At 51.6% G+C, this 23,409-nt stretch overlaps 10 protein-coding genes across 10 annotated transcripts; 7 read left to right on the top strand and 3 right to left on the bottom strand.

The window, feature by feature from the left end:
• Positions 1-2,351: 2,351 nt before the first annotated feature.
• On the top strand, positions 2,352-2,690 carry COL26b_000657 (uncharacterized protein; the record flags this gene model as incomplete). The annotated part of the gene is made up of 2 exons (XM_053173622.1): positions 2,352-2,479; positions 2,537-2,690. 2 exons carry the CDS (start codon positions 2,352-2,354, stop codon positions 2,688-2,690), a joined length of 282 nt encoding a protein of 93 aa, XP_053042670.1.
• A 47-nt stretch (positions 2,691-2,737) lies between these two features.
• On the top strand, positions 2,738-3,837 carry COL26b_000658 (uncharacterized protein; the record flags this gene model as incomplete). The annotated part of the gene is made up of 4 exons (XM_053173623.1): positions 2,738-2,939; positions 3,008-3,316; positions 3,397-3,706; positions 3,762-3,837. 4 exons carry the CDS (start codon positions 2,738-2,740, stop codon positions 3,835-3,837), a joined length of 897 nt encoding a protein of 298 aa, XP_053042671.1.
• Positions 3,838-4,910: 1,073 nt separating this feature from the next.
• COL26b_000659 (uncharacterized protein) lies at positions 4,911-5,816 on the top strand (the record flags this gene model as incomplete). Its single annotated transcript, XM_053173624.1, has 1 exon — positions 4,911-5,816. The coding sequence occupies one exon, from the start codon at positions 4,911-4,913 to the stop codon at positions 5,814-5,816; it is 906 nt and encodes a 301-aa protein (XP_053042672.1).
• A 446-nt stretch (positions 5,817-6,262) lies between these two features.
• On the top strand, positions 6,263-6,646 carry COL26b_000660 (uncharacterized protein; the record flags this gene model as incomplete). Its single annotated transcript, XM_053173625.1, has 2 exons — positions 6,263-6,522; positions 6,607-6,646. 2 exons carry the CDS (start codon positions 6,263-6,265, stop codon positions 6,644-6,646), a joined length of 300 nt encoding a protein of 99 aa, XP_053042673.1.
• A 265-nt stretch (positions 6,647-6,911) lies between these two features.
• Positions 6,912-7,839, bottom strand: COL26b_000661 (uncharacterized protein; the record flags this gene model as incomplete). The annotated part of the gene is made up of 2 exons (XM_053173626.1): positions 6,912-7,055; positions 7,114-7,839. The coding sequence occupies 2 exons, from the start codon at positions 7,837-7,839 to the stop codon at positions 6,912-6,914; spliced, it is 870 nt and encodes a 289-aa protein (XP_053042674.1).
• A 923-nt stretch (positions 7,840-8,762) lies between these two features.
• Positions 8,763-9,944, bottom strand: COL26b_000662 (uncharacterized protein; the record flags this gene model as incomplete). The annotated part of the gene is made up of 2 exons (XM_053173627.1): positions 8,763-9,603; positions 9,679-9,944. 2 exons carry the CDS (start codon positions 9,942-9,944, stop codon positions 8,763-8,765), a joined length of 1,107 nt encoding a protein of 368 aa, XP_053042675.1.
• A 2,312-nt stretch (positions 9,945-12,256) lies between these two features.
• Positions 12,257-14,769, bottom strand: COL26b_000663 (uncharacterized protein; the record flags this gene model as incomplete). Its single annotated transcript, XM_053173628.1, has 3 exons — positions 12,257-13,255; positions 13,312-13,483; positions 14,111-14,769. 3 exons carry the CDS (start codon positions 14,767-14,769, stop codon positions 12,257-12,259), a joined length of 1,830 nt encoding a protein of 609 aa, XP_053042676.1.
• A 1,085-nt stretch (positions 14,770-15,854) lies between these two features.
• Positions 15,855-17,177, top strand: COL26b_000664 (uncharacterized protein; the record flags this gene model as incomplete). The annotated part of the gene is made up of 3 exons (XM_053173629.1): positions 15,855-15,858; positions 16,041-17,072; positions 17,128-17,177. The coding sequence occupies 3 exons, from the start codon at positions 15,855-15,857 to the stop codon at positions 17,175-17,177; spliced, it is 1,086 nt and encodes a 361-aa protein (XP_053042677.1).
• Positions 17,178-17,616: 439 nt separating this feature from the next.
• On the top strand, positions 17,617-18,894 carry COL26b_000665 (uncharacterized protein; the record flags this gene model as incomplete). The annotated part of the gene is made up of 5 exons (XM_053173630.1): positions 17,617-17,633; positions 17,715-17,920; positions 17,982-18,053; positions 18,136-18,605; positions 18,655-18,894. The coding sequence occupies 5 exons, from the start codon at positions 17,617-17,619 to the stop codon at positions 18,892-18,894; spliced, it is 1,005 nt and encodes a 334-aa protein (XP_053042678.1).
• An 821-nt stretch (positions 18,895-19,715) lies between these two features.
• On the top strand, positions 19,716-21,395 carry COL26b_000666 (uncharacterized protein; the record flags this gene model as incomplete). The annotated part of the gene is made up of 4 exons (XM_053173631.1): positions 19,716-19,843; positions 19,910-20,109; positions 20,175-20,367; positions 20,417-21,395. 4 exons carry the CDS (start codon positions 19,716-19,718, stop codon positions 21,393-21,395), a joined length of 1,500 nt encoding a protein of 499 aa, XP_053042679.1.
• Between the last annotated feature and the right edge of the window lie 2,014 nt (positions 21,396-23,409).

Genomic DNA, 23,409 nt, shown 5'->3' on the forward strand with positions numbered 1-23,409 from the left:
GGCGAAGGAGGTGCAGACCAATCGCGCAATACAAACACTGCTAGAAAAGGGGCTTGGTTGTTTTGTCACCAACGCCGTTCGGCGAGATGGTGCAGGAAAAGTCCGAAGTCCGCAAAGAGCAGGCGGCATCCCACAAACAACAAATCGACTGGCGCGGCACCGTGAAAGTGAAGTACGCTGAGGTTCAACAGCTGACGCCGGAGTCATTGAGCAGGGGTTTGTAAGAGTCAGTGTTTTGATTGCTTTTGTCTGTATTCTAATTCATGTTTACCTTCTAACTCGCGTGAGCTTCACAACGATGGGATTGATAGCGTATTCGTCACCAGCTTCCATAGACTCGCAAGCGTATCTGAATGTAGAAGTTCAGAACAAGCTTGTCATAGTGCTAGCCTTGTCACTGAAGTTTCTCGTTGACGATCTGGGTAGTCGTCGCCAGCATGAGAGCTTTCCGGAACCACTGTAATAGGTCTCTAGATGTCCTCCGTCATGCGCGGCTTGACACTGATTATCACTGTAGGCCAAGCAAGTTGTCGTTGATATAATTTGATAGGCGGCATCCGCGTCTAATGGCGCTGTCCTCGAAGTCTTTTCGATCTTAGGCTGCCTCAGCTACTTCGGTGAGGGTCATGTCGGCGGCGCCGAGGTCTCGCTCGGTGGCTTTGAGGATGAGGATGTTTCCGGTGATGGCTAGTGTCGATGGGAATCACGGCTGAAAAGCCTGAAAATAAGAAGGTGTCAGAGGAATTGGTCTGAAGCAGTCGACGGAGGGTTCGTGAAATTGTAGAATGACTCACTGAATGGGCAGATGGCGGCGAGAGCAACCATACACTCGTGGTTGCGGCGGATCTTCATGAGCTTGGACATATCAAAGACGTTGCCTTACCACGGCCATTCAGGCCAACTGAAGACATCTGAGTACAACTCCTCATGTATCCGCAGAAGTGCGGTCCTATTCCAGTTTGATCCATCCCTTCGATTCAGGTTCATCAAGTTGAATATGTTTTAACGACGGCGCAGTGTACCAGTATTGACCCATCCTGGGACCTCGTGGTGTATTCCACCTTAGGGCTAGGCTCTTCGTTGATGTTCTCTGGTGTCACGACGTTGGTGGTGGCGGGATCATGGCCATCATCCGATTTGCTCGTTGTGGAGGCGAAGACGTCGATGGAACTTCGTGTTATTACGGGGCTTTCGGGCTTGATGCGGGATGCTGTCCAAGAGGCAAGGCGTATTGATGTTGGTCATTGAGATCTTTGGAGTAGGAGACAGGCAAGGACAAGGCGATGACGGTGTTTGACTTCGACGACATCAAGCCGGCTTCCAGCGAAGCTCTCAAGATCGTATTGTGTCTGGACCCAACAATTTCGTGACAACGAGACAATCGGAAGAGCTCCCGATCACAAGTGATATATCATTAAAGATGCAAACATTTGGTAGATTCAGAAGTCGGAAGCTCTTCCGTCAGTCGCGTAGGGGCGTGTCAAATCAGGAAGCTCAGCAGCCATTACATCGGCGGGATGCCCCAGATAGAATCACGCATTACGTACTAAAATACAAGAACAATATCGATTCTAGAGTAAGGTCTCGCCGAGGCTAGTCTCACGCGTTTGGCGCTTCGTTTTGCGACTCTCTCAATTCGAACATAAAGTGGATCACACATCTAGACCCCACAACAGCTTTCATGCACATGCAGGCCGTAAGCTTGAGCTCCGTTCGCTTTCCCAAAAGTGAGTCGGGATGAGAATCTTGCTGAAGCTTTTCCTCATTCTCGCGGCCATTGATAGGCCAGCTCGATTCAATGCGCCTCGAAGCAGGGTCTACTCAACATGCCTGGTTGTAGTTTGGGCAAGCGTCCGCGAGGTACCCCAAATCAACTGGCACCACCCCCACGGGTCTCAGATAAGCCATGCAGCCTAGATCTGGTATCTGCAAAGCTACTTGCCAAGTTTGGCGAGCTCCAAACGTGAAATGACTGTAACATTATTCGCTGAGTGTGAGATGGTTGCTCGGCCGAGTTTCTCAGGCGGCACGCGACTGATGACACCCTGCATGTGTGAACCCCAGGGGGGAGGGATCTGGAGCAGGACCCCGATTTCGGGAATGCGGAATACACACCGCCACCGAGGCAGGAAGGTCAACAATGGACAGTTCAAGCTAGGAGGTCGTGGGGATTGGGGTGAAGTAAATTTATTGAAGCTCTGGAGCTCCGCTGCTGCTCATCGTCAACTTGCCTCGCATACTCCTCTTCAACGATAGGATTTTGCTGTAGCTATTTGATACCACTGCACACTTTGCTTCTCTAATTTCTTCGTCTTTGTACATTTCATCGATCACACGACCTCGTCACCACAATGGCGAACCGCGGCGCAACATGGGACCCCAAGGTCCATACCATCCGCGACCTGATGGAGTTGGGAAGCAAGAAACTGCCTAAGATGTATAGGGACTACTACAACGAAGGTGCCATGGATCTTGTCACGTAAGTTGAAGATGTAAATTTGCTCGAGCAAAGCAGACACTGATTTGTATGCCATAGCCTGAAGGACAACGAAGAAGCATACAACCGTTACAAGATCCTTCCCCGGATCCTCGTCAACGTCGACAACATTGATCTTTCCACAACGATTTTCGGTACAAAGGTAATACTCTGTCGCGGCCGCCGCCAGATACTCTTCAAGAAGCTCTGCTGATCGCCTTTCGAAAGGTTTCATTTCCCCTCGGGTTCAGCCCCGCAGCGATGCACAAGCTGGCACACCCAGACGGCGAGGCCGCGACATCACGGGCCGCGGCGAAGATGAACATCTGCATGGCCCTTTCCTCATACGCGACAGAGTCCATGGAAAACGTAGCTGCGCAAGGGCTCGGAAATCCCTATGTCATGCAGCTGTGTGTGCTTAGAGACCGCGAGACAACAATTCAAATACTGAAGAGAGCGGAGGGTATGATAAAATTCTCCCAAATCAAAGATCGGAATGTGAGGGGGTGACGTGCTGACATCCTGCCAAAGCTTCCGGATACAAGGCCATATTCCTTTCTGTCGATACACCACTCCTCGGTCGCCGCTTGAACGAGTACCGCAACAACTTCACCCTGCCGGATGGCGTTGAATGGCCTAATCTCCTGTCTGACGGAAAGAGCGAGTTGAGCGGCGCGATCAAAGACAAGCAGGCTGTTTCCAAGCATGACTTCGGTAAGGACGAGTACCAAAAGAGATATTGGAACGCATTTCTAACTATTTCAGACCCCTCTCTTGACTGGGACAGCGCGATCCCGTGGTTGAAGCAGCACACCAAGCTCCAAATTTGGTTGAAGGGTGGTGAGTACTCGGCAATGCGACGGCAACCGATGTCACAAGCTAATCACAAGGGTCACCAGTGTACAACCCCGACGACGTAGCGATGGCCATCCGGTACGGCATCGATGGTATTGTCATCTCCAACCACGGTGGCCGACAGCTCGACGGCGTTCCTGCAACCCTCGATGCGCTGAGAATTTGCGCACCTGTAGCTGCAGGCAAGATTCCCATCGCGGTCGACGGCGGTATCCGACGCGGAACCGATATCTTCAAGGCGCTCGCGCTTGGCGCGTCTCACTGCTTCGTGGGAAGAATCCCCATTTGGGGTCTGGCTTACAACGGCCAGGAGGGTTGCGAGCTTGCGCTGAAGATTCTTCAGTACGAGCTCAAGATTGCGATGGCCCTTGCAGGGTAAGTACACTCCTCCTTTCCGATATGCAGCCATGCTGATTTTCGTGTCGCACAGAACGCGGACCATTGAAGAAATTTCGAGGGGTCACGTGGCGTACTTGAACGGCAGCGGAGTTCTGGCAAAGCTGTAGGCGCGATGGTCACATTGGGTGTAGCGAGTTCAGCATAGATGCTACTTCGTATTTCAACCTTGATTGTACTTTTACCGGAAACAGTTCTTGATCTGGTCACATAATATTTGAACGAGCAGCAGTAGTGTTGATTGCAGACAGGCTCAATCGTGAACATCATTCAGGACAAGATGCCAATTCAATCATACATGGACATTCCCGATCACAGGAAAGAACACATGGATAGACTTAGGCACGGAAATGAAGCCAATGATGCAAGTCAGATGGTTTAGTTACATTGCTTGATCTCTATCCATATGGAAAGGGTGCACATGCGGAAGAATCTTGTCTGATGGTTCTTACATGCAACGCCCTTAGACAGTGGGGACAACAGGCTGGGATTGCTCCCGAGATGGCACTGTAGGTCACGAGCCACTACAAAGCGACTTTTGACTTTCACATTCAAAAGCCTCTGCCGTCAAGATGCACTACGAGCTCCCACTCTTTCGTGTCGCATGCAGGTAAGGTTCGCGACTTTGGGGTGGCCAGTTTCTGGAGGAAGGTCTCCGCGACGGGGACCCACATCGCCGCCGGGCTTACCCCGCGCTGCCATCGAAGATAATCATCGCGGAGGCGCCTCCGATCCCGTGACCCACTTGCCCCGCGTCGCCTTCTTGTGTGCCTCCAGCTACCCCTCCTCTATCGTCATTCAGACTCCAATTTCTTAGTTTGATTGAGCAGGAAATGCGGCAGGAAAGGCAGGTCTGCTCGAGTTCAAACGCGTTGCGATGCCGGACAGCTGCCTTGAGGAGGGGCTAGTTAGCTGGTGCAGCTGACTTTTGCAAAGAGCAAGACATCCCGAAGGCTTCTGTCAACCATCCAATGCGAAAGGTTCGTATTAGATAACCCACTTCATCAGCTCAATATATGGCATTGGTGTCTGCGCAACAGTACAACTCCAATTCGATTACTTCTGTATCTTTCTCCTTAAGAACAGCCCAGCCCAAAGCTAAACCAATACTCTGTCATTTGAAGCCGCATTGTCGTCTTGCGCTATCATCTTTCCATAACTCAGAACCAAAGCTTAAACCAAGATGGCGCCTCAAGAGCTGAAGGGCGTTCTCGTCGCCCTTGCCACCCCTTTCACCCCCGACCAAAAGTCAATCGACACCAAGCTGCTCGACGAACACATTCAACGCCTCATCGCCAAAGGTGTCCACGGTCTTGTTCCTGGGGGCAGCACCGGCGAGTTCACCGCACTGGACGCCGAGGAGCGCAAGATCCTTATCGAACAGACCGTCAAATCCGCTGCCGGCCGCGTGCCCGTCGTCGCCGGCATTGGCGACCTCTCCACCGTCCGCGCCGTCGACCACGCCGTCCACGCCGCCTTCGTCGGTGCTACTGCCCTTATGGTCGTTCCCCCCTTCTACGATGCCCCCAACCTGGCTCAGCTCCGCGAGCTTCTCAGCGAGATTCACCAAGCTTCAAAGCTCCCCATCGTCTACTACAACATTCCCTCCGCCAGCGGTGTCACACTATCTCCTTCTGAGATTGCCTCCTTGTCCGAGGTTGGCGTCACACACTTGAAGGATACCTCTGGAAACGGCCCCGCCCTCACGGAGCTGATCTTCAGCACTGCCACCAACTCCCGCATCACCGCCTTCAACGGTTGGGATACGCTTACCTTCTACGGTCTCGCTGCCGGCGCCAAGGGTTCCGTATGGGGCGCGACCAACATCATTCCTGAGTTGTCTAGCCAGCTGTGGCAGGCCATTGCCGAGGATGCGGACCTGAGGAAGGGCAGGGAGCTGTGGGCCAAGATCTTCCCCATCTGCAAGTTCTTGGAATCGCACAACTATGCTTCGGCAGTGAAGACTGGTATGGAGCTCCGCGGGTGGAAGACCGGTGGCCTGCGCAAGCCGTTTGCGCTCCTTGAGGGTGAGCCACGGAAAGAGCTGGCTGGGTTGTTGAAGGACGCTGGTGTTGAAGTTGTCGCATGAGCCGTACTAGATCTTTGAAATACAATAAGTTACATTAAATCTGTTCTCTGGGCCGTGGGTCGAAAACACAAGTGATTACCTACCTTACGAAGGATATAATTAAAGCTGAACTTCATTAATGATATGGTCTTGTAGACAGCAAGAAATACCATGGAGAGGAATGTGTATGCGGATTTCTCCAGGCAAGTTCTAAAAGTTTATGAATGTATTCCAAGTCTCCAACTGCAGTCGAGTTTGCCACAGAACGTGGATAGCTCCCACGTCTAAAGCCAGGAGGGTGGTTCGAAAGTCTTGAGGCTGACAGCCAGGTTCGGTCGCTTAACCCAGCCATCGAAAACGACCCAAGTCACATCTTCAAGCAGTGGGCTCCGCTGTTCTGGGAAGCCGGTGACATCACAGGACAAACTTTCCGTGTAGCACAGGACGATGGAAGGAATCCTATCATGATGGTAGAGTGTATGAAGAAGGCAGGATTTGTCGATATCATGCACAAGAGATGGAGTATTCCGGTTGGAGGGTGGGCCAAAGACCGCATGCTCAAGGAAGTTGGTTTCTACGCGGCGTGGTATGTTGACCAGGGGCTAGAAGGGTGGGCGCTTCGGCCGATCAGCGAAATTCTGGGATGGAGTTACCCAAGATTGCTGGTCTTCATTGAGAACATGCGGAAAGCCTTGGAGCAGCGAGGTTCGCTGCCCTACTTCAACTAGTGAGTTTGCACCTTATCAAAAACATGACATTATTGCGGTCTACCACCGACTTCGTCTATCATAAAACTAACAATATATCCCAGTCACATGGTATATGGCCGAAAGCCGGAAGTTGCAGTTTAAAGAAGCGACTTAGTGTGTTCCTTTGCTCGATAGTGGTTGGGTAACTCTAGGGAAGAGGCAAATTAAACTCTTCGAGATTGAAATACAAGCTATAATATTTTTCTAGGCCTCAACACGAAACATAAACCTAGGGCACAGTTACTAATCAGCTTGAAGCTATCGACACCAGTGCAACAATTCCAAGAACCAATCCCGGGGCCAATGGCAGTCACCCGATATAACTGAGTGATGCATAAGGACCAACGTAGGAGACATTTAACCATTCCTAGTACGAGTGGCTCTGCTCGGTAACGTAACTGTGATCAAAGTCCACGAGATGGGGCATGCGGTCCTTGAATTTCTTCATCGTTCCAGGATACGCTAAAGCACTATCACAGATGGAAAGGCTCTCTATGTTGCGGAATCGCTCCTACAAAGTTTAGTACCTTAATTAACGCATACAAGCGCGGAGAAAGATGCGCACTCACTGCGATTTGGTCCAGCAACTCGTTCATGCGATCCTGAGTCAATGTGTAGACTTCAGGATAGCAGGGCTCGTAGCGGGGATCAACGCTCAGTACTTTGACGCCGTACCCATTGATCTTGGGTAAATTGATTTCGTAGTCCGTCCTCAACTGCATTTCTCTCAGCCGTGGAAATTCCAGTTCTGTGAGGTCCTCGTTGTCGCGGCCCTCGTTGAAGCCTATCTCAACATGCTTGGCATACATTTGTCGCCGTACAGGCTCAATGGCACTCAGTATGGCCACAATTGCAGTCTTATATGACGGATATGAGACCATCTCCGTCGGCTCCTTCCATAGAAATGGTGTCGCGAATTCGAACCACAGCTTGTTAACCAGCATGCATCGCATGAGAACCCCGCCGCGGCAGTAGTGATGAACACTCCAATCTTCTTCATCGTCGTCGTCGTCGTCTGTGTTGCCATGGTCTTGGCGCTTTTCGTCGCTCCCATCGCAAACCTCGACGCCTCTAGATTCCGTCGAGCCTGTGACCGCGCCATGATTCTCACGCAAGGCCTCCGCAGGGCGATCCTTCCAGCAGCCCTGACAGTCCATGCTGATGTAGTCAAATATTTCCGAGATGATGAGGTGATTACTCAAGGCGCGCTGGGCTGCCGTGATGATTGTAGGGCTGTGGTTGTCTAGGTTCATGGCTGCCAGTGCTGGTGCCAGGACGTGTGAGGATTCTGCCATGATTGGAAATTGGAAAGATGGAACTCGAGAACGGAGGGAGCCCAGGACCGATGGTATGTGCTTTAAGGTTTTCAACTTTCAAGCTCCCAGGAACAACAGTCGCTTCAGTCGAAGCGGCCTCAGATGTTATGTGGCATGTAACGTGAGTCATCACGTAAGCTCGTATCCAAGCATAGACTTACTGAGGTTGCATGGTTGTGTGACTGGTTAGTTTGATTTCGTATGTGAGTGGTGAGGCCAAAACTTGCGCTAGCTGCATTGGATACCACAGCTTGGGACTTTGGTCAACTAAGGTACTTTGATCTCGGCCCTGGTTGAAAGCTAGGAACAACGGAGTGCAGATTGTAAATTCCAGCTTATAAAAGCTCAAATAAAGCAGCTGTGAATGGAAGGCCTGTTCATGCAAGAACCCAGTACGAGAGGGTACACTGATCGCCTGTCTATGAGCCAACAAAGCGAGAGCATTTGTAAGTTTGTGTTTTCCGTCATCAAGCTCCTTTCATGATTAAAGCCTACAAACAACTTTAGATTCAGCTGTTGCTGGGTTTTGCGACATGCCATGAGCAAGAAATTCCTTCCATTGGATTATGAATGAGAGTTTTTCTTTCAAACCTTCTCGGGAAATGAAGTACTATGGAGTTATCGGCTAACAGTCATTTACACCCACAAATAACAGTTATGTCGGAAGATATTCCACAAAAATCAGACAAAATTCATTTACAATACAGCTCGATTATGCTTAAAGGTTCTTCTTTCCCTCGAGTTGCGGAAATATCGTAGCGTATATTGAGATGGATGCTAGGTGATGTCTGCATGTAATTGCCGTGATCCTGAAAGTCTTCATCGTTTGTCCAAAAACGTCCCGACGAAAGTCAAGATGCCAGTCATGAAGCGAAAGTAGAAACAGAATATCTCCCAAGTCGTTAAAGAAGCTCCCGAGGATGGCGGCGCGTATTCTTGGACGAATTCTCACGGAGCCTCTCGATGAAGGTCTCAAGGGTAAACGTCTGGGGCAGCGAGTCTCCGCCATTCAAAACTGCGTCTGCGTCTGCCTTGGAGGTTAAGAACTCCGATCCTATGGGCAGACAGGCAGAGGATGACACAGGCTGGGTTGCTTGGACTGAAGCGCCGGTCTTGGGCGTAGCAGGAAGGCTGGCCGAGCTAGACGCGATTGCGGTCTCGGTGGTACGCGAGGTGGGAATGACCGTGACAAGCTTGGTGGAGAGGGTACCGGCAGGTTTTGGTGGCGTCCTGGAAGGAATGGGAACATGTACCGTTGAGTTGGCGAAAGATCGACTAGTTGCGTTGTTTACCAATGGTTGATCGGATGGCGTGGTCGGGGCGGTACTGGTGGCGGTTGCTGCTTCTCCGTCCCTGAACAGCGCAGGGCCAGGGATAGTGTAGTTCTGGATCGGTGTTTTGTAAGGGTTGAATAAAATGCCGGGATCAGTGGGGGTGTACAGTTCTTGGGCTCGAACTCCCTTCGGTTCTGCTGTACCGGACCCGGTGACCTCAATGTTGAAGCATTGAGGATAGTTCTGAGCACCGCCTTCTCGGAGCGAGCCGTGAACTGCGATGCTCTCGCGAAGAAAGACATAGCTGCCAGCTGCGAGAGATTTTGGAACGGTGGTGACCCAAGTGTTGTTGTTGTTGACCAAAGTCCTAGCAGCCCATTCCTGCGTATCGAAGTTGATGCCAGCCTCGTCTATCTTGACAAATTCAAGTGCCGTCTTGTCAACATCGGTGCAGTCATCAGATGGACACCTGGCAATATAGGTCATCATGGGGCCAAAGTGAGCCCATCGTGTCCAGTGAAACTCGACGGTTCCGCCAGCAGACACTTTGACAGTGGAGTTGGCTGAGACACCATTCTTCTGGCAAACAATGTCAGGAGATGTGTAGTTCTCGGGCGCAACAAAGCCACTGTCAAGATTCTCGGCGGACCAGGCAGCTAGCTCGGGAAGCTCCTTGCCATTCTTCTTGTCATAGTAGTAGCTGAGCTGATAGCCGGGGTGCTCTACGCCGTCAGTCTTGAAGCTGTCAACGACACCGTGGCCCGCTACGACGCTAGCGAACAGGCCGAGAAATGGAAGGGATTGCAGCATAGTGTAGAATGAAGAAGTGAGATAGAAGCAATTGAGACTAAAAGAGCGGATGGTCTCGAGACCCGAATAGGAAAGACTGATGGAACGAATGTGAATAGCGAAGTAATGCACGAACACGCCTTCAGAATGTATTCTCACTTTGCGAAGGAAACCCAGCAGGTTTATATCTTGAATAACGTTAACCTATGTGACTTCGCATCTTACTTAAAGAATCTCCCTTTCAAGTGGGTTGCATGAAGCAGTAGCACTGCTGCAGGACGTGGAGATTCAGTTCTACTCAAGCGAATGGTGGTGAAACAGCAGCGCGAGTATCACAACGCACAGTTTCTGCGTCTATCTAGCAATAAAATCTCCGATAGATCAATGTGTAACATTACCCCAGGCCTCTAGAGTTGCGTCTTGTAACTACGGCGCTAAAAGACTCCATACTCTACAGATGACCAGCTAGCACCGGCGCACACATTGCCCCAATGTGGTCGAAAAGCCGGATCTGATGATCTTGCCGATCAAAAGCTCAGGGTTTTCCAAACGTGATACTGGCGGATTAAACATCATGAAATTTGATGCCAGGCTTCAACCAGGTGACACACACACAAAAAGCCGCACCACAGGATAGATTTACTCTAGAAGGTATATCGTCCGGAATACCGTTTTTTGATGGGGCTGTGCTCAGATATTTTCAAGCTTCGTGATTCTTCCTGGCCAATGCTGGCCTAGTTTGGTGGGTAGTTGGCCAGCAAGCCACCCGAGGTGGTCGCATATCTCGGGTTTCACTTGCAGGTATCGTAGCGGGAGCCACCCATGCCTAGTAATGACCGAATGCAATGATCCTTAATTTTAAAACCTAATAAGCTCTCGTTGAGCTTTTACAGATAGCCTCAAGATGCAGACTTGGATGGATAGATTGTCTAGACTCCCAAGCAAACCCGTCGCACAAGTGACGCTATTATCTATGCTCTCAAGTGGCCAGCGATTCGTTCCACTTCGTCTCGAGAAAATCCAAGTCTGACCATGGCGTACTTCTCAAAACCTCCGTATTTAGCTGTTACCTCCCTCGTGAATAGTTGCCACGTCGACAATTGGAGACTGCAAAGATTGTGAAAAACAGGAACATCAAAGTTGTAATTGTGCTCTTCTATCGCCCGCTGAAGCAATAGCTCACGGACGGGCTCCGAACCAATTCGGGTGATCATGTAGTCCAGAGCAATCGTCTCCGCATTAGCGCCAGCGAGGGACAATAGGAAGCCTGAAAGAATACCAGTTCTATCCCGGCCGACTTTGGAGCAGGTATGGGTTAGTGACAACTGAAACCGCGAAGAGATTAGGGGCAGTAACTCACGCGCGCAGTGAAAAAGAAATGGTTCCTGTGGCCGATCTCTGACGTGTTCAAGGACAGTCTTCATGGTTGGCGCGTACGTTTCCATGATGTCCATGTACATCTTGCAGTAGCCTTCTTCGCCACCCCCACTAACAAAGTCGTTGATATCGACAGTGTTGCTGTATGAATTTGGGATCCACGTTATGTTAACACCCGGTACATCTGGTTCGGGATACTTTTCACGCTCATAGCTCGTTCTCAAATCGAATATTCTCTTGATGCCGAGTTGACCTGCGATTTGCTCTTTGCCGATATCCTCAAGATTCTCGAGAGCCCCAGAGCGAAACACGTAACCTTGCCGAATAGGACTGCCCGGAACCAATCCAACGTCCCTGGTATTGAATGTACCGGCGACATTTATGAAAGGGGGGCGAGAGAGAATGGCAGAGAGGAGCGGCTCTGCTACGGGGAGTCGTACATCAGTTTGGGCGTGCTCGAGTAGCTGCGCCGGCGAATAATCGGAGTCGGATGCCATTTCGGATATGATGACGAGATGATGAAGAATGCCAAGCACAAGTAGCTGTTCAAGGAGATGTTTCCTGATGGGATAAACGAGCAGCCTTTAATATTTAAGGAGAGCCGGAGACGGACCAGCCAAGGATGAGAAACCGGGGCTTCGGCGAGTGCATCAACCCGCCCGTTCCGCTCCGGTCCTCCGCGGAAGCCGAAACAGGACCGGCTCCAGTCAATAATATCAGCGCGATGCCGCGAAAACAATGAAAATGATGCAAAGGTTCACTACAATTGCATAGTTTGTAGCAGCAAATTTCCTCGCCGGTGCGAGTGCAGTTATTTCATGGGATGATGGTCACCCATTCTCCATTAGCACTCTGACCTGCTGCTAGACCCACCAAATATGGAGGGTGGCATGAAGCCACCAGTCGAGGGAAAGCTTTTCTGTAAGCAAATTTTGCACCATCAAACCCATGCTGTATCATCTAGTCATGCTGCTTTGCATCAAATCTGGCCAACTCAAAGTCCAATCCCCTGTCTCTTTCCTTTTATCCCATACGCTTTGAGCCAACACGCTCGGCTTATCCGCCCCGAAAATAACGCCTTGGGTATCAATAGACTCCAGAATCAGCTTTCCTTGTTCCTGAAGATCGGGCGTCGTAGCTTCGCAGGCGGCAATGAACCCAGCCCACCCAATGCTGGTAGCGAAGTCATGGTCGTCTGCCGTCTCCTCTAGACAGGGCTGTATATAATCCAGAGTCTTGCGCACGGCATCTTGGATGACCATGGCGCTCATGTTGTACACCCTGCGGTAGAAGTAGATTATCAACGCCTGATGCATCGCTAGTGTCAAGGACTTGATGATGGGGTGATCGATGAGCCTGGCGTCCCTGTTCATGAGTTCCCGAGGTCTGCTGGGACCGCTTTGATTATCGGAAGAACCAAGAGACCACGACCAGATGTGTTGCTCCAGCATCTTGACATGCCTCGACAAGCCTGCCGAGACACAAGGGTCGTATAGTGCGATGGCCTCCAATTTGGCCTTCTCATTGGCGAAGCTGATGGTCTGAGACAGTAGCGTCATCAGGGACTCGGGTACGCCATAGATATCAGGATACATCGTGACAGGCCAGTGGCCCGAAATGTCGAGGTGAATGTCCGCGTACCCGACCTCGGCAGGCTTCTCGCGAGAGATGTCAAGGTCGGCACCGAGAGAGTCTTCTGCAATACGGAACTTGCGGAGCGAGACGGCCATCTCGGTTGCTGCTTGCGCCTGAGCCTGGGCTGATAGGGCTTGGCCTGTCTTCGGAGCGTTGTCGCTAGATATATCGGTACTTTCTGCGATTACACGCAGGTGTGTGTAGACGTGGTGTAGGACACGAATGTTAAAGGACCTGGGCATCGAAAGGCCCCGGAGACGGATGAGTCGTTCGGCGTCGAGGAGGAAGATTTTGACCGCGCGAGAGCCATTATAGAGCACCTATGCAGTTGTTAGAATAAGAAGCCAATCACGGCGGGAGCGCATGCTATACTGACCGAAACCATGGCAGTGGCGAGGATAGCCATAAGAATCTCATTGTACTTGGCTTGACTGGTCTCGTCCGACTCGCTTTGTAGTGCCATCTTCAGATGCGATTGTGCGCTCTTCTGGTAGTCCAGACCGACCTCCAGCCACTGTGATGCTGCTTTCTCATCCGTCTTGAGTGACCTGTGCAAGTGAAAAGCGCTCCTAGCCAGTAATGTACAGAGAATGCTATGCCGGGTATGGGTGGTAGTGTTCCAAAGAGAAAGCTCAGCAAAGGTTTCTAATGCGCAAGGCAGAAGCCAGAGTTGCCACGGTGATATTCTCATGCCCCTGACAGATGATGATGAGTCGATGGACTTGTAGTATCGTAAGAGGGAGGCGGCATGTGTTGGTAGGCATGGCGTAACGCCGGGTAGGTTGTTAGTGAACGGCGTGGAAACCTTGCGCGGTATTGGTAGGTTCATGTCCGATGGTGGGCTGGTAGCGTTGTTGGCATCCTCTTGCACGTGGTCAGTGTCTTGCTGCTGTTGATCTGGCAGTTGAAGTTGGTTCGGTTCTTGTTGATGGTGTGTATGATGACTATGGGCTTGGTCTATATGGGCCATAGCAGGAGTCCGCGGTGAAGTGGGAGAGAAAAGCAAGTCCAGTGCCGAAAAAGAACCGTCCATCGACATCATATGACTGAGACTTCCTGTGCCCTCACCATGCATCCATGGTTGGCCGAGGTTCATCATGGCGTCTGCACCGAAAGCGTCAAAGTGTCCAGGCAGAAACGACGGTTCTATCGCGATATGGTCGTCGGGAACGGACCATGGCTCAATCACCACTTCTTCAACGTCATCGTCCAGCAGTTCGCCGCCGACGAGATCGGGCAAGGCTTCTGCTGGTGATGAAGTCGGGGAGCTCTCCGACTGTTGCAGGAGAGGGGAAGACGACGTGTCCGAATTCGTGATGGAATCGCCTTCGAACGCTCTGAAAACCCCAAAGGGACCGTCTAAGCATACCTCGTCCACGCCGTGAACGCTCTTCTCGTCGAGGTCGAGAACAATGTCGCCAGCCGAGCGATCGCCCATGCTCTCGACAATCTCGACGGCCATGGAGTTGCGTTCATCCTCGGTGAAGAGCGGGTATCGGTACGACGTGCCACGGTGCGAGGAGGAGGCATGCTTCTGGTCGCCCGAGGCCGAGCACAGCGGATCGGGAACCCACAGGAGCTGACCGTCGTAGCCTTCGCATACAAGATTCAGACGGCGGCAGGAGGAACATATCGGGCGGGCCTCGTCACACTTGAGGTGTCGGCTTCTGCAGGTACGGCAACCAGTAAACGTCCTCGAGCGCGGGACCCTCTTTGCGTTATTGCTTGCTGTCGTTGACTGTGGCTTTCCCCGAGAAGGCTTCTGGCTCTGCTGGTTCTTCCGGGTGGCCGCCCCGGAATTACTGGGCCCTTTGCTTCTGGTCGTGGCAGGCATTGTCGATGAGGTAAGGCAGGGCAAAGCGAGAGACAGAAACGGGAGATAGTCGTATTGCGTGCTGGCTGTTCTCAGGAGGCAGAGGCGAGGAGCATTTCAGGCTTGTATTCCCGACTGGCCTGATTCCGAGGCTTCTTGTCGTCACTTAAAGGAAAGTCAGCGGGGAAAATGGCGGAGTCAAGATATCGTCGTATCGCGGGGTTTCGATGTTGGCGGAGTCGCTTACTGGAGACAAGCCAAGACCGTGTTGCAGCGATCACGGGCAGTTGTGTGAAGTGAGAAGAGTCAAGATACCAGATTTGGCTCCTTTTCCCTTGCTTTTCAAAACGAGGAAGGTTTCCGCGACGCACTTATCGGCGCTAGCGGATGTGGGGAAGCCACTTCAGGGGGCCGGACCGGACTTTCTCGGTCTAGGATGATGCCGGAACAGCGACCCGAACATCGATTTCCCCAGGATTTTAGTCATGGGAATGCTTCGTGGCTGATCGGGAATGCCGTTGAAGTTATGGCCCTTCTTTCACAGTCCAGAATGGGAAGAAGAAAGTGCCGAGAAGACCCACCATTTGATGGGCATGCTTGCGCGACGAGCTGAGTTCCGGGACAGGTCGTGTAAGTCCACAGGTGGCTCAAAAGCTTTCTTGAACCCAGAGATCAGGTCCGGAGGAGCTCCTGATTTGCTGAGTTGTTTCTAATATTCGAATACCAGCATTTGAACGGCAGAGTCATGATGGCAAGTCTCCGACATTCCCGCCCGCTTACCCTGGCAGCTGCCACTCGGCGTTGCCCTCAGCAGAAAAGCAGTGTTCGCAGGTTTTCTGCCGCGACATGCAACCAAGCTCCTGCTGCCTTCCTAGGCGAGCCCTCTGAGCCTAGAGTTGTCACTTCCTCGGTGCCTGGGCCAAAGGTGAAGGAAGGACTTGCGAAGCTGGAACAGGTCTTTGACACTCGCAGCGCAAATACACTTGTCGACTATGAGAAGTCCATCGGAAACTAGTAAGCCGATGATATATCATTCTTGTGCAAAAGCTTCATTCTAAACTGTTACAACTGAAGTCTCGTGGATGCCGATGGCAACCAGTTCCTCGATGTGTAAGTCTGCCTACCTTGTTTACCGGAGGTCTAACTCTGACCAGAGTCATTTTGCAGTTTCGCACAGATCGCTTCAATTCCTCTCGGCTACAACAATCCAGAACTCAACAAGGCGTCGACCAGTCCTGCGATGATCCGAGCAATCGCCAGTAGACCGGCACTTGGAAGCTTTCCTTCAACAGACTATGCGGAACTGCTGGAGACCGGCATTCTGAAAGCCGCCCCCAAAGGTCTGAACCAGGTCTTTACTGCCACAACCGGCTCCGATGCGAACGAGACAGCGTACAAGGCGGCCTGCATCTGGAAAGGAACACAAGAGCGTGGTGGGGCCGACTTCAGTGCTGCTGAGCTGGAGTCCGTCATGGTGAACCAAGCACCTGGCGCCAAGAAGTACTCCATTATGTCGTTCCAGAAGGGCTTTCATGGTCGCCTGTTTGGTAGCTTGTCGACGACGCGAAGCAAGCCTATCCACAAGCTCGACGTACCAGCATTCGATTGGCCCGTTGCACCTTTCCCTCAGTTGAAGTATCCTTTGGACCAGTTCGCTGCAGAGAACGCGGCTGAAGAGAAGAGATGCCTCGAAGAGACAGAGCGTTTGTTGGAGGAGGCCAAGCAGACAGTTGCGGCAGTCGTCGTCGAGCCTGTTCAATCAGAGGGCGGCGACAACCATGCCTCGCCAGCTTTCTTCCAGGGTCTCAGAGAGCTTACGAAGCGCAAGGGCGTCTTGCTGATTGTTGATGAGGTGCAGACTGGTGTCGGAGCGACTGGAAAATTCTGGGCTCATGAGCACTGGAACTTGTCCTCGCCGCCGGATATGGTGACCTTCTCCAAGAAGGCCCAGGCTGCAGGCTTCTACTTTGGTGATGCTGGTTTGAGGCCGGATAAGCCTTACCGTCAATTCAACACTTGGATGGGCGACCCTGTCCGAGCGCTGTTGTTCAAGGCTATTTACGGAGAAATCCAGAAGAATGGCCTAGTTGAGCACACTGCAAAGGTTGGAGAATATCTGTTTGGCGAGTTGGAGAAGCTGGCGAGCAAATACCCGCAACACGTCCAGAACCTCCGCGGTAAAGACCGTGGCACCTTCATCGCTTGGGATGCCCCTAGGAGAGAAGAAGTGCTAGCGCTCGCCAAGGCCAAAGGTGTCAACATGGGCGGCAGCGGTGACGCTGCCATTCGCCTAAGGCCAATGCTGGTGTTCCAGAAGAATCACGGTAAGATAGGCTGCCATCACTGAGTTGAAGAGCACGATGCTAACTTCGAAAACAGCCGATATTTTCCTTGAAGTGTTGGAGAGCGTGTTCAAGCGGCTATCGTAGGCTCAGTAAGCCGTGGGAATGGGACCATGAGATCGAAAATTTGGGTGAAAACGTGGCGCTGAAATAATCAATGCCATGATAGATTGTTCTCGAAAGACAGATTCCCTTAGAAGAGGTTGAAGTGGACCAGCTGAACAGAATCATCGTGAACAATTGGTGTGAAAACAACGATGTTGGCCGTGACGCAATGAAGTAGTGGATTGTGTAATTCTACAGGGCGCGTAGACAGCTACTGCATTGGTAATCTGGACCCCCTGTACTACCCCATGTTTGGAAGGCGAGCCCGAGGTGCTCGTCGACGCCATATATATCCAATTGCACATGCCAGGACACAGAGCTTCCAGCAAGGTACATAACTCAATCTCTCCTCATGCGCTTTCAACCTCAATTGCTGTTCGCTACTCAAGTTTTTGAACCTGTCTGCTACGAAAACGACGCAATGGCAAAGATCTTCCTGTAAGGCGCCCTCTAGGAATCACCGATAGACTGACTCAGAGCCCCCATGTAAGTGCAAGTAAACGCTAACCAGAGGACCAGGACCGGAGCCACAGGCTACATTGGCGGCACTGTCCTATCGCTGTTGACCAAGTCGCACCCTGAATATGCCATCAGAGCACTGGTGCGCGACAGCGCAAAGGGCAAGATTATTACCGGCACATTTAAGGACGTAGAAGTTGTTGAGGGAGACTTGGACAGCGCCGATATTTTAGCTCGCGAAGCTTCTAACGCTGATGTTATCCTTCGTAAGTTTCGGCAGGCCATGCGTCTAATGCATTGTTCGGATTGCTAACGATGACTCCCCAGACCTGGCCTCAACTGGCCACCTCAAGAGCGTCGAGACTATTCACAAGGCCCTTGCCTCTAGCCAGAAGCCATGTGAGCAATCTTCCAGTTTCCTTATTCTCGTCGCCACTGAATGGACTCAATTGAACTCATGCTGATTTTGGTGTCCTTGTAGCACACTGGGTCCAAGTTTCTGGTGCTAGCGCTCTCGCCGCGGCCGAGCTGGCAGACAAGAACCGCGCCCCCGGCGACGGAAGCGACCTCGTCTTCAACGATCTCACTGGCATCACCGACATCCGCTCCATCATCCAGCGCCACCCGAGTCGCGCCGTTGACAACTACATTCTCAAGGTCGCGGCCGAAGAATCGAAGATCAACACTGCGCTGGTCTTCCCGCCTATCATTTACGGCCAAGGCCTCGGTCCTGGCAACAAGCGCAGCGTCCAAGTCCCTGCGCTGGCCAAGACAACACTGGAGCGCAAGCGAGGCATTCAGGTCGGCAAGGGCCTGAGCCGCTGGGGCAATGTTCACGTTGAGGATGTCAGCCAGCTGTTTGTGAAGTTGGTTGAGAAGGCTGTTGAGGGCAAGGCCGATGCGCAGGTCTGGAATGAGAATGGCCTGTATCTCACTGGTTTGGGCGAGATTGTAAGTCCTGTTGCCCTATTTCTACTGGATCACTTGCTAATGTGTGCAGTCTTTTGGCGAGATCTCGAAGCTTGTCGCTACGGCCGCCGCGAAGAAGGGACTCATCCCCTCAGACGATGTCGAGGTCCTCAACCCCGAAGACGCAAACACTCTGCTCCCTCACGGAGCTGTACTCTTCGGAACCAATGCGCGTAGCGAGGCGATCAGGGGCAAGGAGTTGCTCGGGTGGGCGCCTGCGGGCGAGAGTCTGCTAGACGAAATTCCTAAGGCGGTTGAGCGCGAGGCCTAGGTACAGCGAAGCAACCTCTGAACAATGTCATTTGCTGCACAAATCTAAAGCTTGTAGATAGATGAAAATCAAGTCATTTCCACATCACACACAACACAATCAAGTGGCGCAATTAATCAAGTCTGACACCATCACAATTCAGCTGGACTACAGTCTCTGATTTCTCATGACCTGGAGCTACCCTGTCCGCAAATGGAGGGGTAATTCAGGGACCACGCCAGCTATCACACCCCTTATCGTCAATGATGGTGGGGTTAATGCCCCTCATTTCAACTTGAGCTGCTTGATGCCCCTCATCATGGAGGCATCTATCAGGAAGGTGTCCGCGACGAGTATGGTATCCGAGACATGTTTACAGATTTGGATGAAGAATAAGATCGGAGAGCCATATGCAGTACAGATATGGAAGGTGAATCTTGCATTCTAGGGACCATTCATGCACACGTCAATTCTCACTGGAATCTAAAATGATATGAGTTGAGATCTCCACTGCGGGGGAGGGGCAGTGTGTTTGTTGTATGCTCCTGTCAGCACCCCGGCAGGCCACGCCGATGCTGAGGTGAAAGTGCGTCACAAGTCGGAGTAAAGGACTTCTGCTGAGGCCGAGTTCGGTCGTGGATAAGATAAATCGTAGCTTGGATCTGACCACATCATATCTGAAATGAAGAGCTTGTCTTGAATATCTCACAATTGGTTTCACAGGCTGTTCACCTCCACCACTTCTTTTTCTCTTGACTTGCCTTGAAATATTGATACCGAAGAGCGAACCCGCCGACAACACGCAACACAGCCAATCCCTTCCTTTTCCAACAGCTGCAGAAATGGGAGATCTCTCTGTCGAGCTCACGGCTCCCAACGGCCGCAAGTGGACCCAGCCAACCGGCCTTTTTATCAACAACGAATTCGTGCCATCTTCGAACGGCCAGAAGATTGACGCCATTGACCCCGCGTGAGTGCAACAACCAATCTTCGGGAAGGAAATGTTCCAGGATGACAAACTGACACGCTACTCTAGAACAGAAGAGGTTATCGCATCCGTCCACGCCGCCTCTGCTGATGATGTAGATAAGGCCGTCAAAGCTGCAGCGGCAGCCCTCAAGAATCCGTCATGGAAAGAGTTGCCCGCCTCAGACAGAGGCATCCTCATGGCCCGCCTGGCCGATCTAGTCGAAGAGAACAAGGAGCTTTTCGCGACAGTCGATGCATGGGACAATGGTGAGCCAAGACTGGCACCGATATGAATGTCTTGGTCATCATCTTCTAACCAAATCGCATTACAGGCAAGACGTACACCGAGGCTCTGACCAATGACCTCGTTGAAGCAGTTGGAGTGATCCGTTACTACAGCGGTTGGTGCGACAAGATCTTTGGTCAGACCATCAGCGTTCCGAACAAGTTTGCGTACACCGTCCGACAACCGGTTGGTGTCGTCGGCCAGATCATCCCGTGGAACTACCCGCTCTCCATGGCGACGTGAGTCAAACTCGCATGCGGTACCGCTCCCGCAGCTAACAACTCTTAGATGGAAGTTGGGCCCCGCGCTGGCATGCGGTAACACCGTCGTCCTCAAGGCAGCTGAACAAACACCTCTGAGTATCCTTATTCTCGGGCGCCTTATTAAAGAAGCTGGATTTCCCCCGGGTGTGGTAAATTTCGTGAACGGTCTCGGCAAGGACGCCGGCGCCGCCCTCGTTCAGCATCCCCTGGTTGATAAGGTCGCCTTCACAGGATCAACGGGAACGGCAACCAACATCTTGAAGATGGCTGCAGCAACGCTGAAAAACATTACACTGGAAACGGGCGGAAAGTCGCCGCTGTTGGTTTTCAACGATGCCGATATGGAGCAAGCTGTGAAGTGGTCCCATCTGGGAATCATGTCTAACCAGGGCCAAATTTGCACTGCTACCTCTAGGATTCTAGTCCAGCAAGACGTCTATGATACGTTTGTTGCAAAGTTCGTTGAAGAGGTCGAGAAGACCAGTAAGGTCGGCCACCAATGGGATGAGACAACATACCAGGGCCCTCAAGTTTCGAAGCAGCAGCACGAGCGCATCCTTTCATACATCAAGATTGGCCGAGAGGAGGGCGCGACGATCAAGACTGGAGGGGAAAGGCCAGCGCATCTTTCTAAGGGCTACTATGTTGCCCCAACTGTCTTCACAGACGTTAAGAGTGATATGCGGATCTGGAAGGAGGAGATCTTCGGCCCTGTGGTGGTGATCCAGAAGTTTGCCGAGGAGGCAGAGGCGATTGCTACTGCTAATGACAGCGTCTATGGCCTCGGAGCCGCGGTGTTTACAACAAATCTTGAGAAGGCCCACAGAGTCGCCTCTGAGATCGAATCCGGTATGGTTTGGGTGAACAGCAGCCAGGATTGTGATCCCAGGGTGCCCTTTGGAGGCGTGAAGCAGAGTGGTATTGGGCGGGAGCTTGGTGAGGCTGGCCTGGAGGCCTATTCTCAAATCAAGGCGGTCCATGTGAATATGGGGAATAAATTGTAAAGCAGACAAGAAAGCAGTTGCTGAGTTCTGACATCCTAGTATGCCGAATGTCAAATCCAGAGCGTCTGTAAATCTTTCTTCCCTTCCAATATTTTCCCCACAGGTTTCGTGTGTTCTTTCAGGCAATTTGGGACTCAACAACCTGACTTAACCACCACTAGAAATCATTATCACGGTCCAAGGGAAATAAAGTCACCCTGTCCCAACGATGCGCTTTATTCGCCAATGTGATAGGGGCCAACATATATCGACCTGCAGCATCCTCGGTAATTCCCAGCCAATAGAAGTCTGAATCATACCAATTGGTGAATGTGAACCCCTCATTTCTCATATGTCATTGCCATTTGTCGCTCCTTACGCCACATCGCTATTTCTCAGTCTGGCTTTCTGCAATGAAAGGCTTCATCCATCGACACAATGAGTCTCACTTGTCCCACCTGTCAAGATTGTCTTTCGAAGTCAGACTTTTACACCTATCCCATTTCGGAAGCGCAAGGAAAGCCTCACCACCTGAGCTGTAGAAGCCTCAAGAGCTCCGTCGATGCCGGTTGTTATGCTTGCAGTCGCCTATGGGCGATGCTAGACTCCGAGGAAAGACAGTTGGTAGTGGCGGGTTCCGATGGCCAACCTGAAAACGTCGTTGCAACAAATATACCCTTCAAAAAGGTCGAGACAAGTGATACCATGAGTCACCTCACATTTGTTTCAATCTCCGATGGAGCGCAATTCGGTCATCCCACAAGCTTCCTGTGGCAGGTTGCATTTGATGCGGGACCTGTCAGCACACTGTCCCTATCGAAGCCAAGACCGTACTGGCGTCTGGCATTGTTGCTGAAGCCATGTCATGGTGTGCTACTGTCATGGAAGTAATGTTTACGAAAGCGTCGCTAATGACCAATTAGATACCCCAAGATATTCTTCTGCAAATTTCCACTCTGAGAACACGAAATCCTCCGAGACTATTGCCACTGCTAAAGGATGGATCAATAAATGCATAGAAAGCCACGAACCGTGCTCCCAGATAAGTCCAACAGACGACCAGTGGTATCCAACTCGCCTTCTCGACTGCGGTTCTCCAAACGACTCCAGCGTGCAATGCCGGATCATCGATACCAGCATTTCAAAACTTCACGGTCCGTACATGACTTTGAGCCATTGCTGGGGATCTGTAGACTGTTTGCGTCTGACTGCGGGAAACTACGAGTCTTTGACCAGAGGATTCCCACTAGGAGACTTGCCAGTGTTGTATCAAGACGCAGTTTGGGTCACTCGGCAGTTGGGGGTTCAATACCTTTGGATCGACTCGTTATGCATTGTTCAGGGAGGTGATGGACTTGCTGATTGGAAATTGGAATCAACGCGGATGGGGGAAGTTTATGGAAAGTCATACTGCAACATATCAGCAACACACGCCCCAAATGGTCACAGCTCCATGTTCCATAATCGAAACCTAAGAAGCTTGACACCTCAGATGGTCGACTTGCCCCTTGAAGGACAACTTGTCCTACACCTTGTGGTAGACTACAGCTTCTGGGATAACGAAGTATCTCCGGCTCCAATCAATGAAAGGGCATGGGTGTTACAAGAAAGGCTCCTGTCGCCTCGAATATTGCACTTTGGGGAACGCCAAGTAATGTGGGAGTGTCTTTGCACAGAGGCTGCGGAGATTTATCCCGACGACTTGCCTGTTGACCTTCGACCGTCCTCGACTAGTCTCAGAGGATTCGGGATCCGCAACCAATCCACCTCCAGCAACGGTCTCAACGTCTACCTCTATTGGGCTGAGATAGTGAAGGCATACACATCCTGCAAACTCACGTTCCAGCAAGACAAGCTAGTTGCTCTTTCCTCAATTGTGAAGAAGGTCATGAAAACCCTAGGAGACGAGTATGTTGCCGGCATGTGGCGCAAGTACCTAGATCGGGAGCTGATTTGGTCGGTGTCTGTATCCACACACCGGTTCGACATCGAGGACCGGGCTCATGCAGATTTCGTGGATACTTGCGATCGGACA

This window comes from Colletotrichum chrysophilum (genome assembly GCF_026319265.1).
Source record: "Colletotrichum chrysophilum strain AFK26 chromosome Unknown scaffold_2, whole genome shotgun sequence".
NCBI lineage: Eukaryota > Fungi > Ascomycota > Sordariomycetes > Glomerellales > Glomerellaceae > Colletotrichum > Colletotrichum chrysophilum.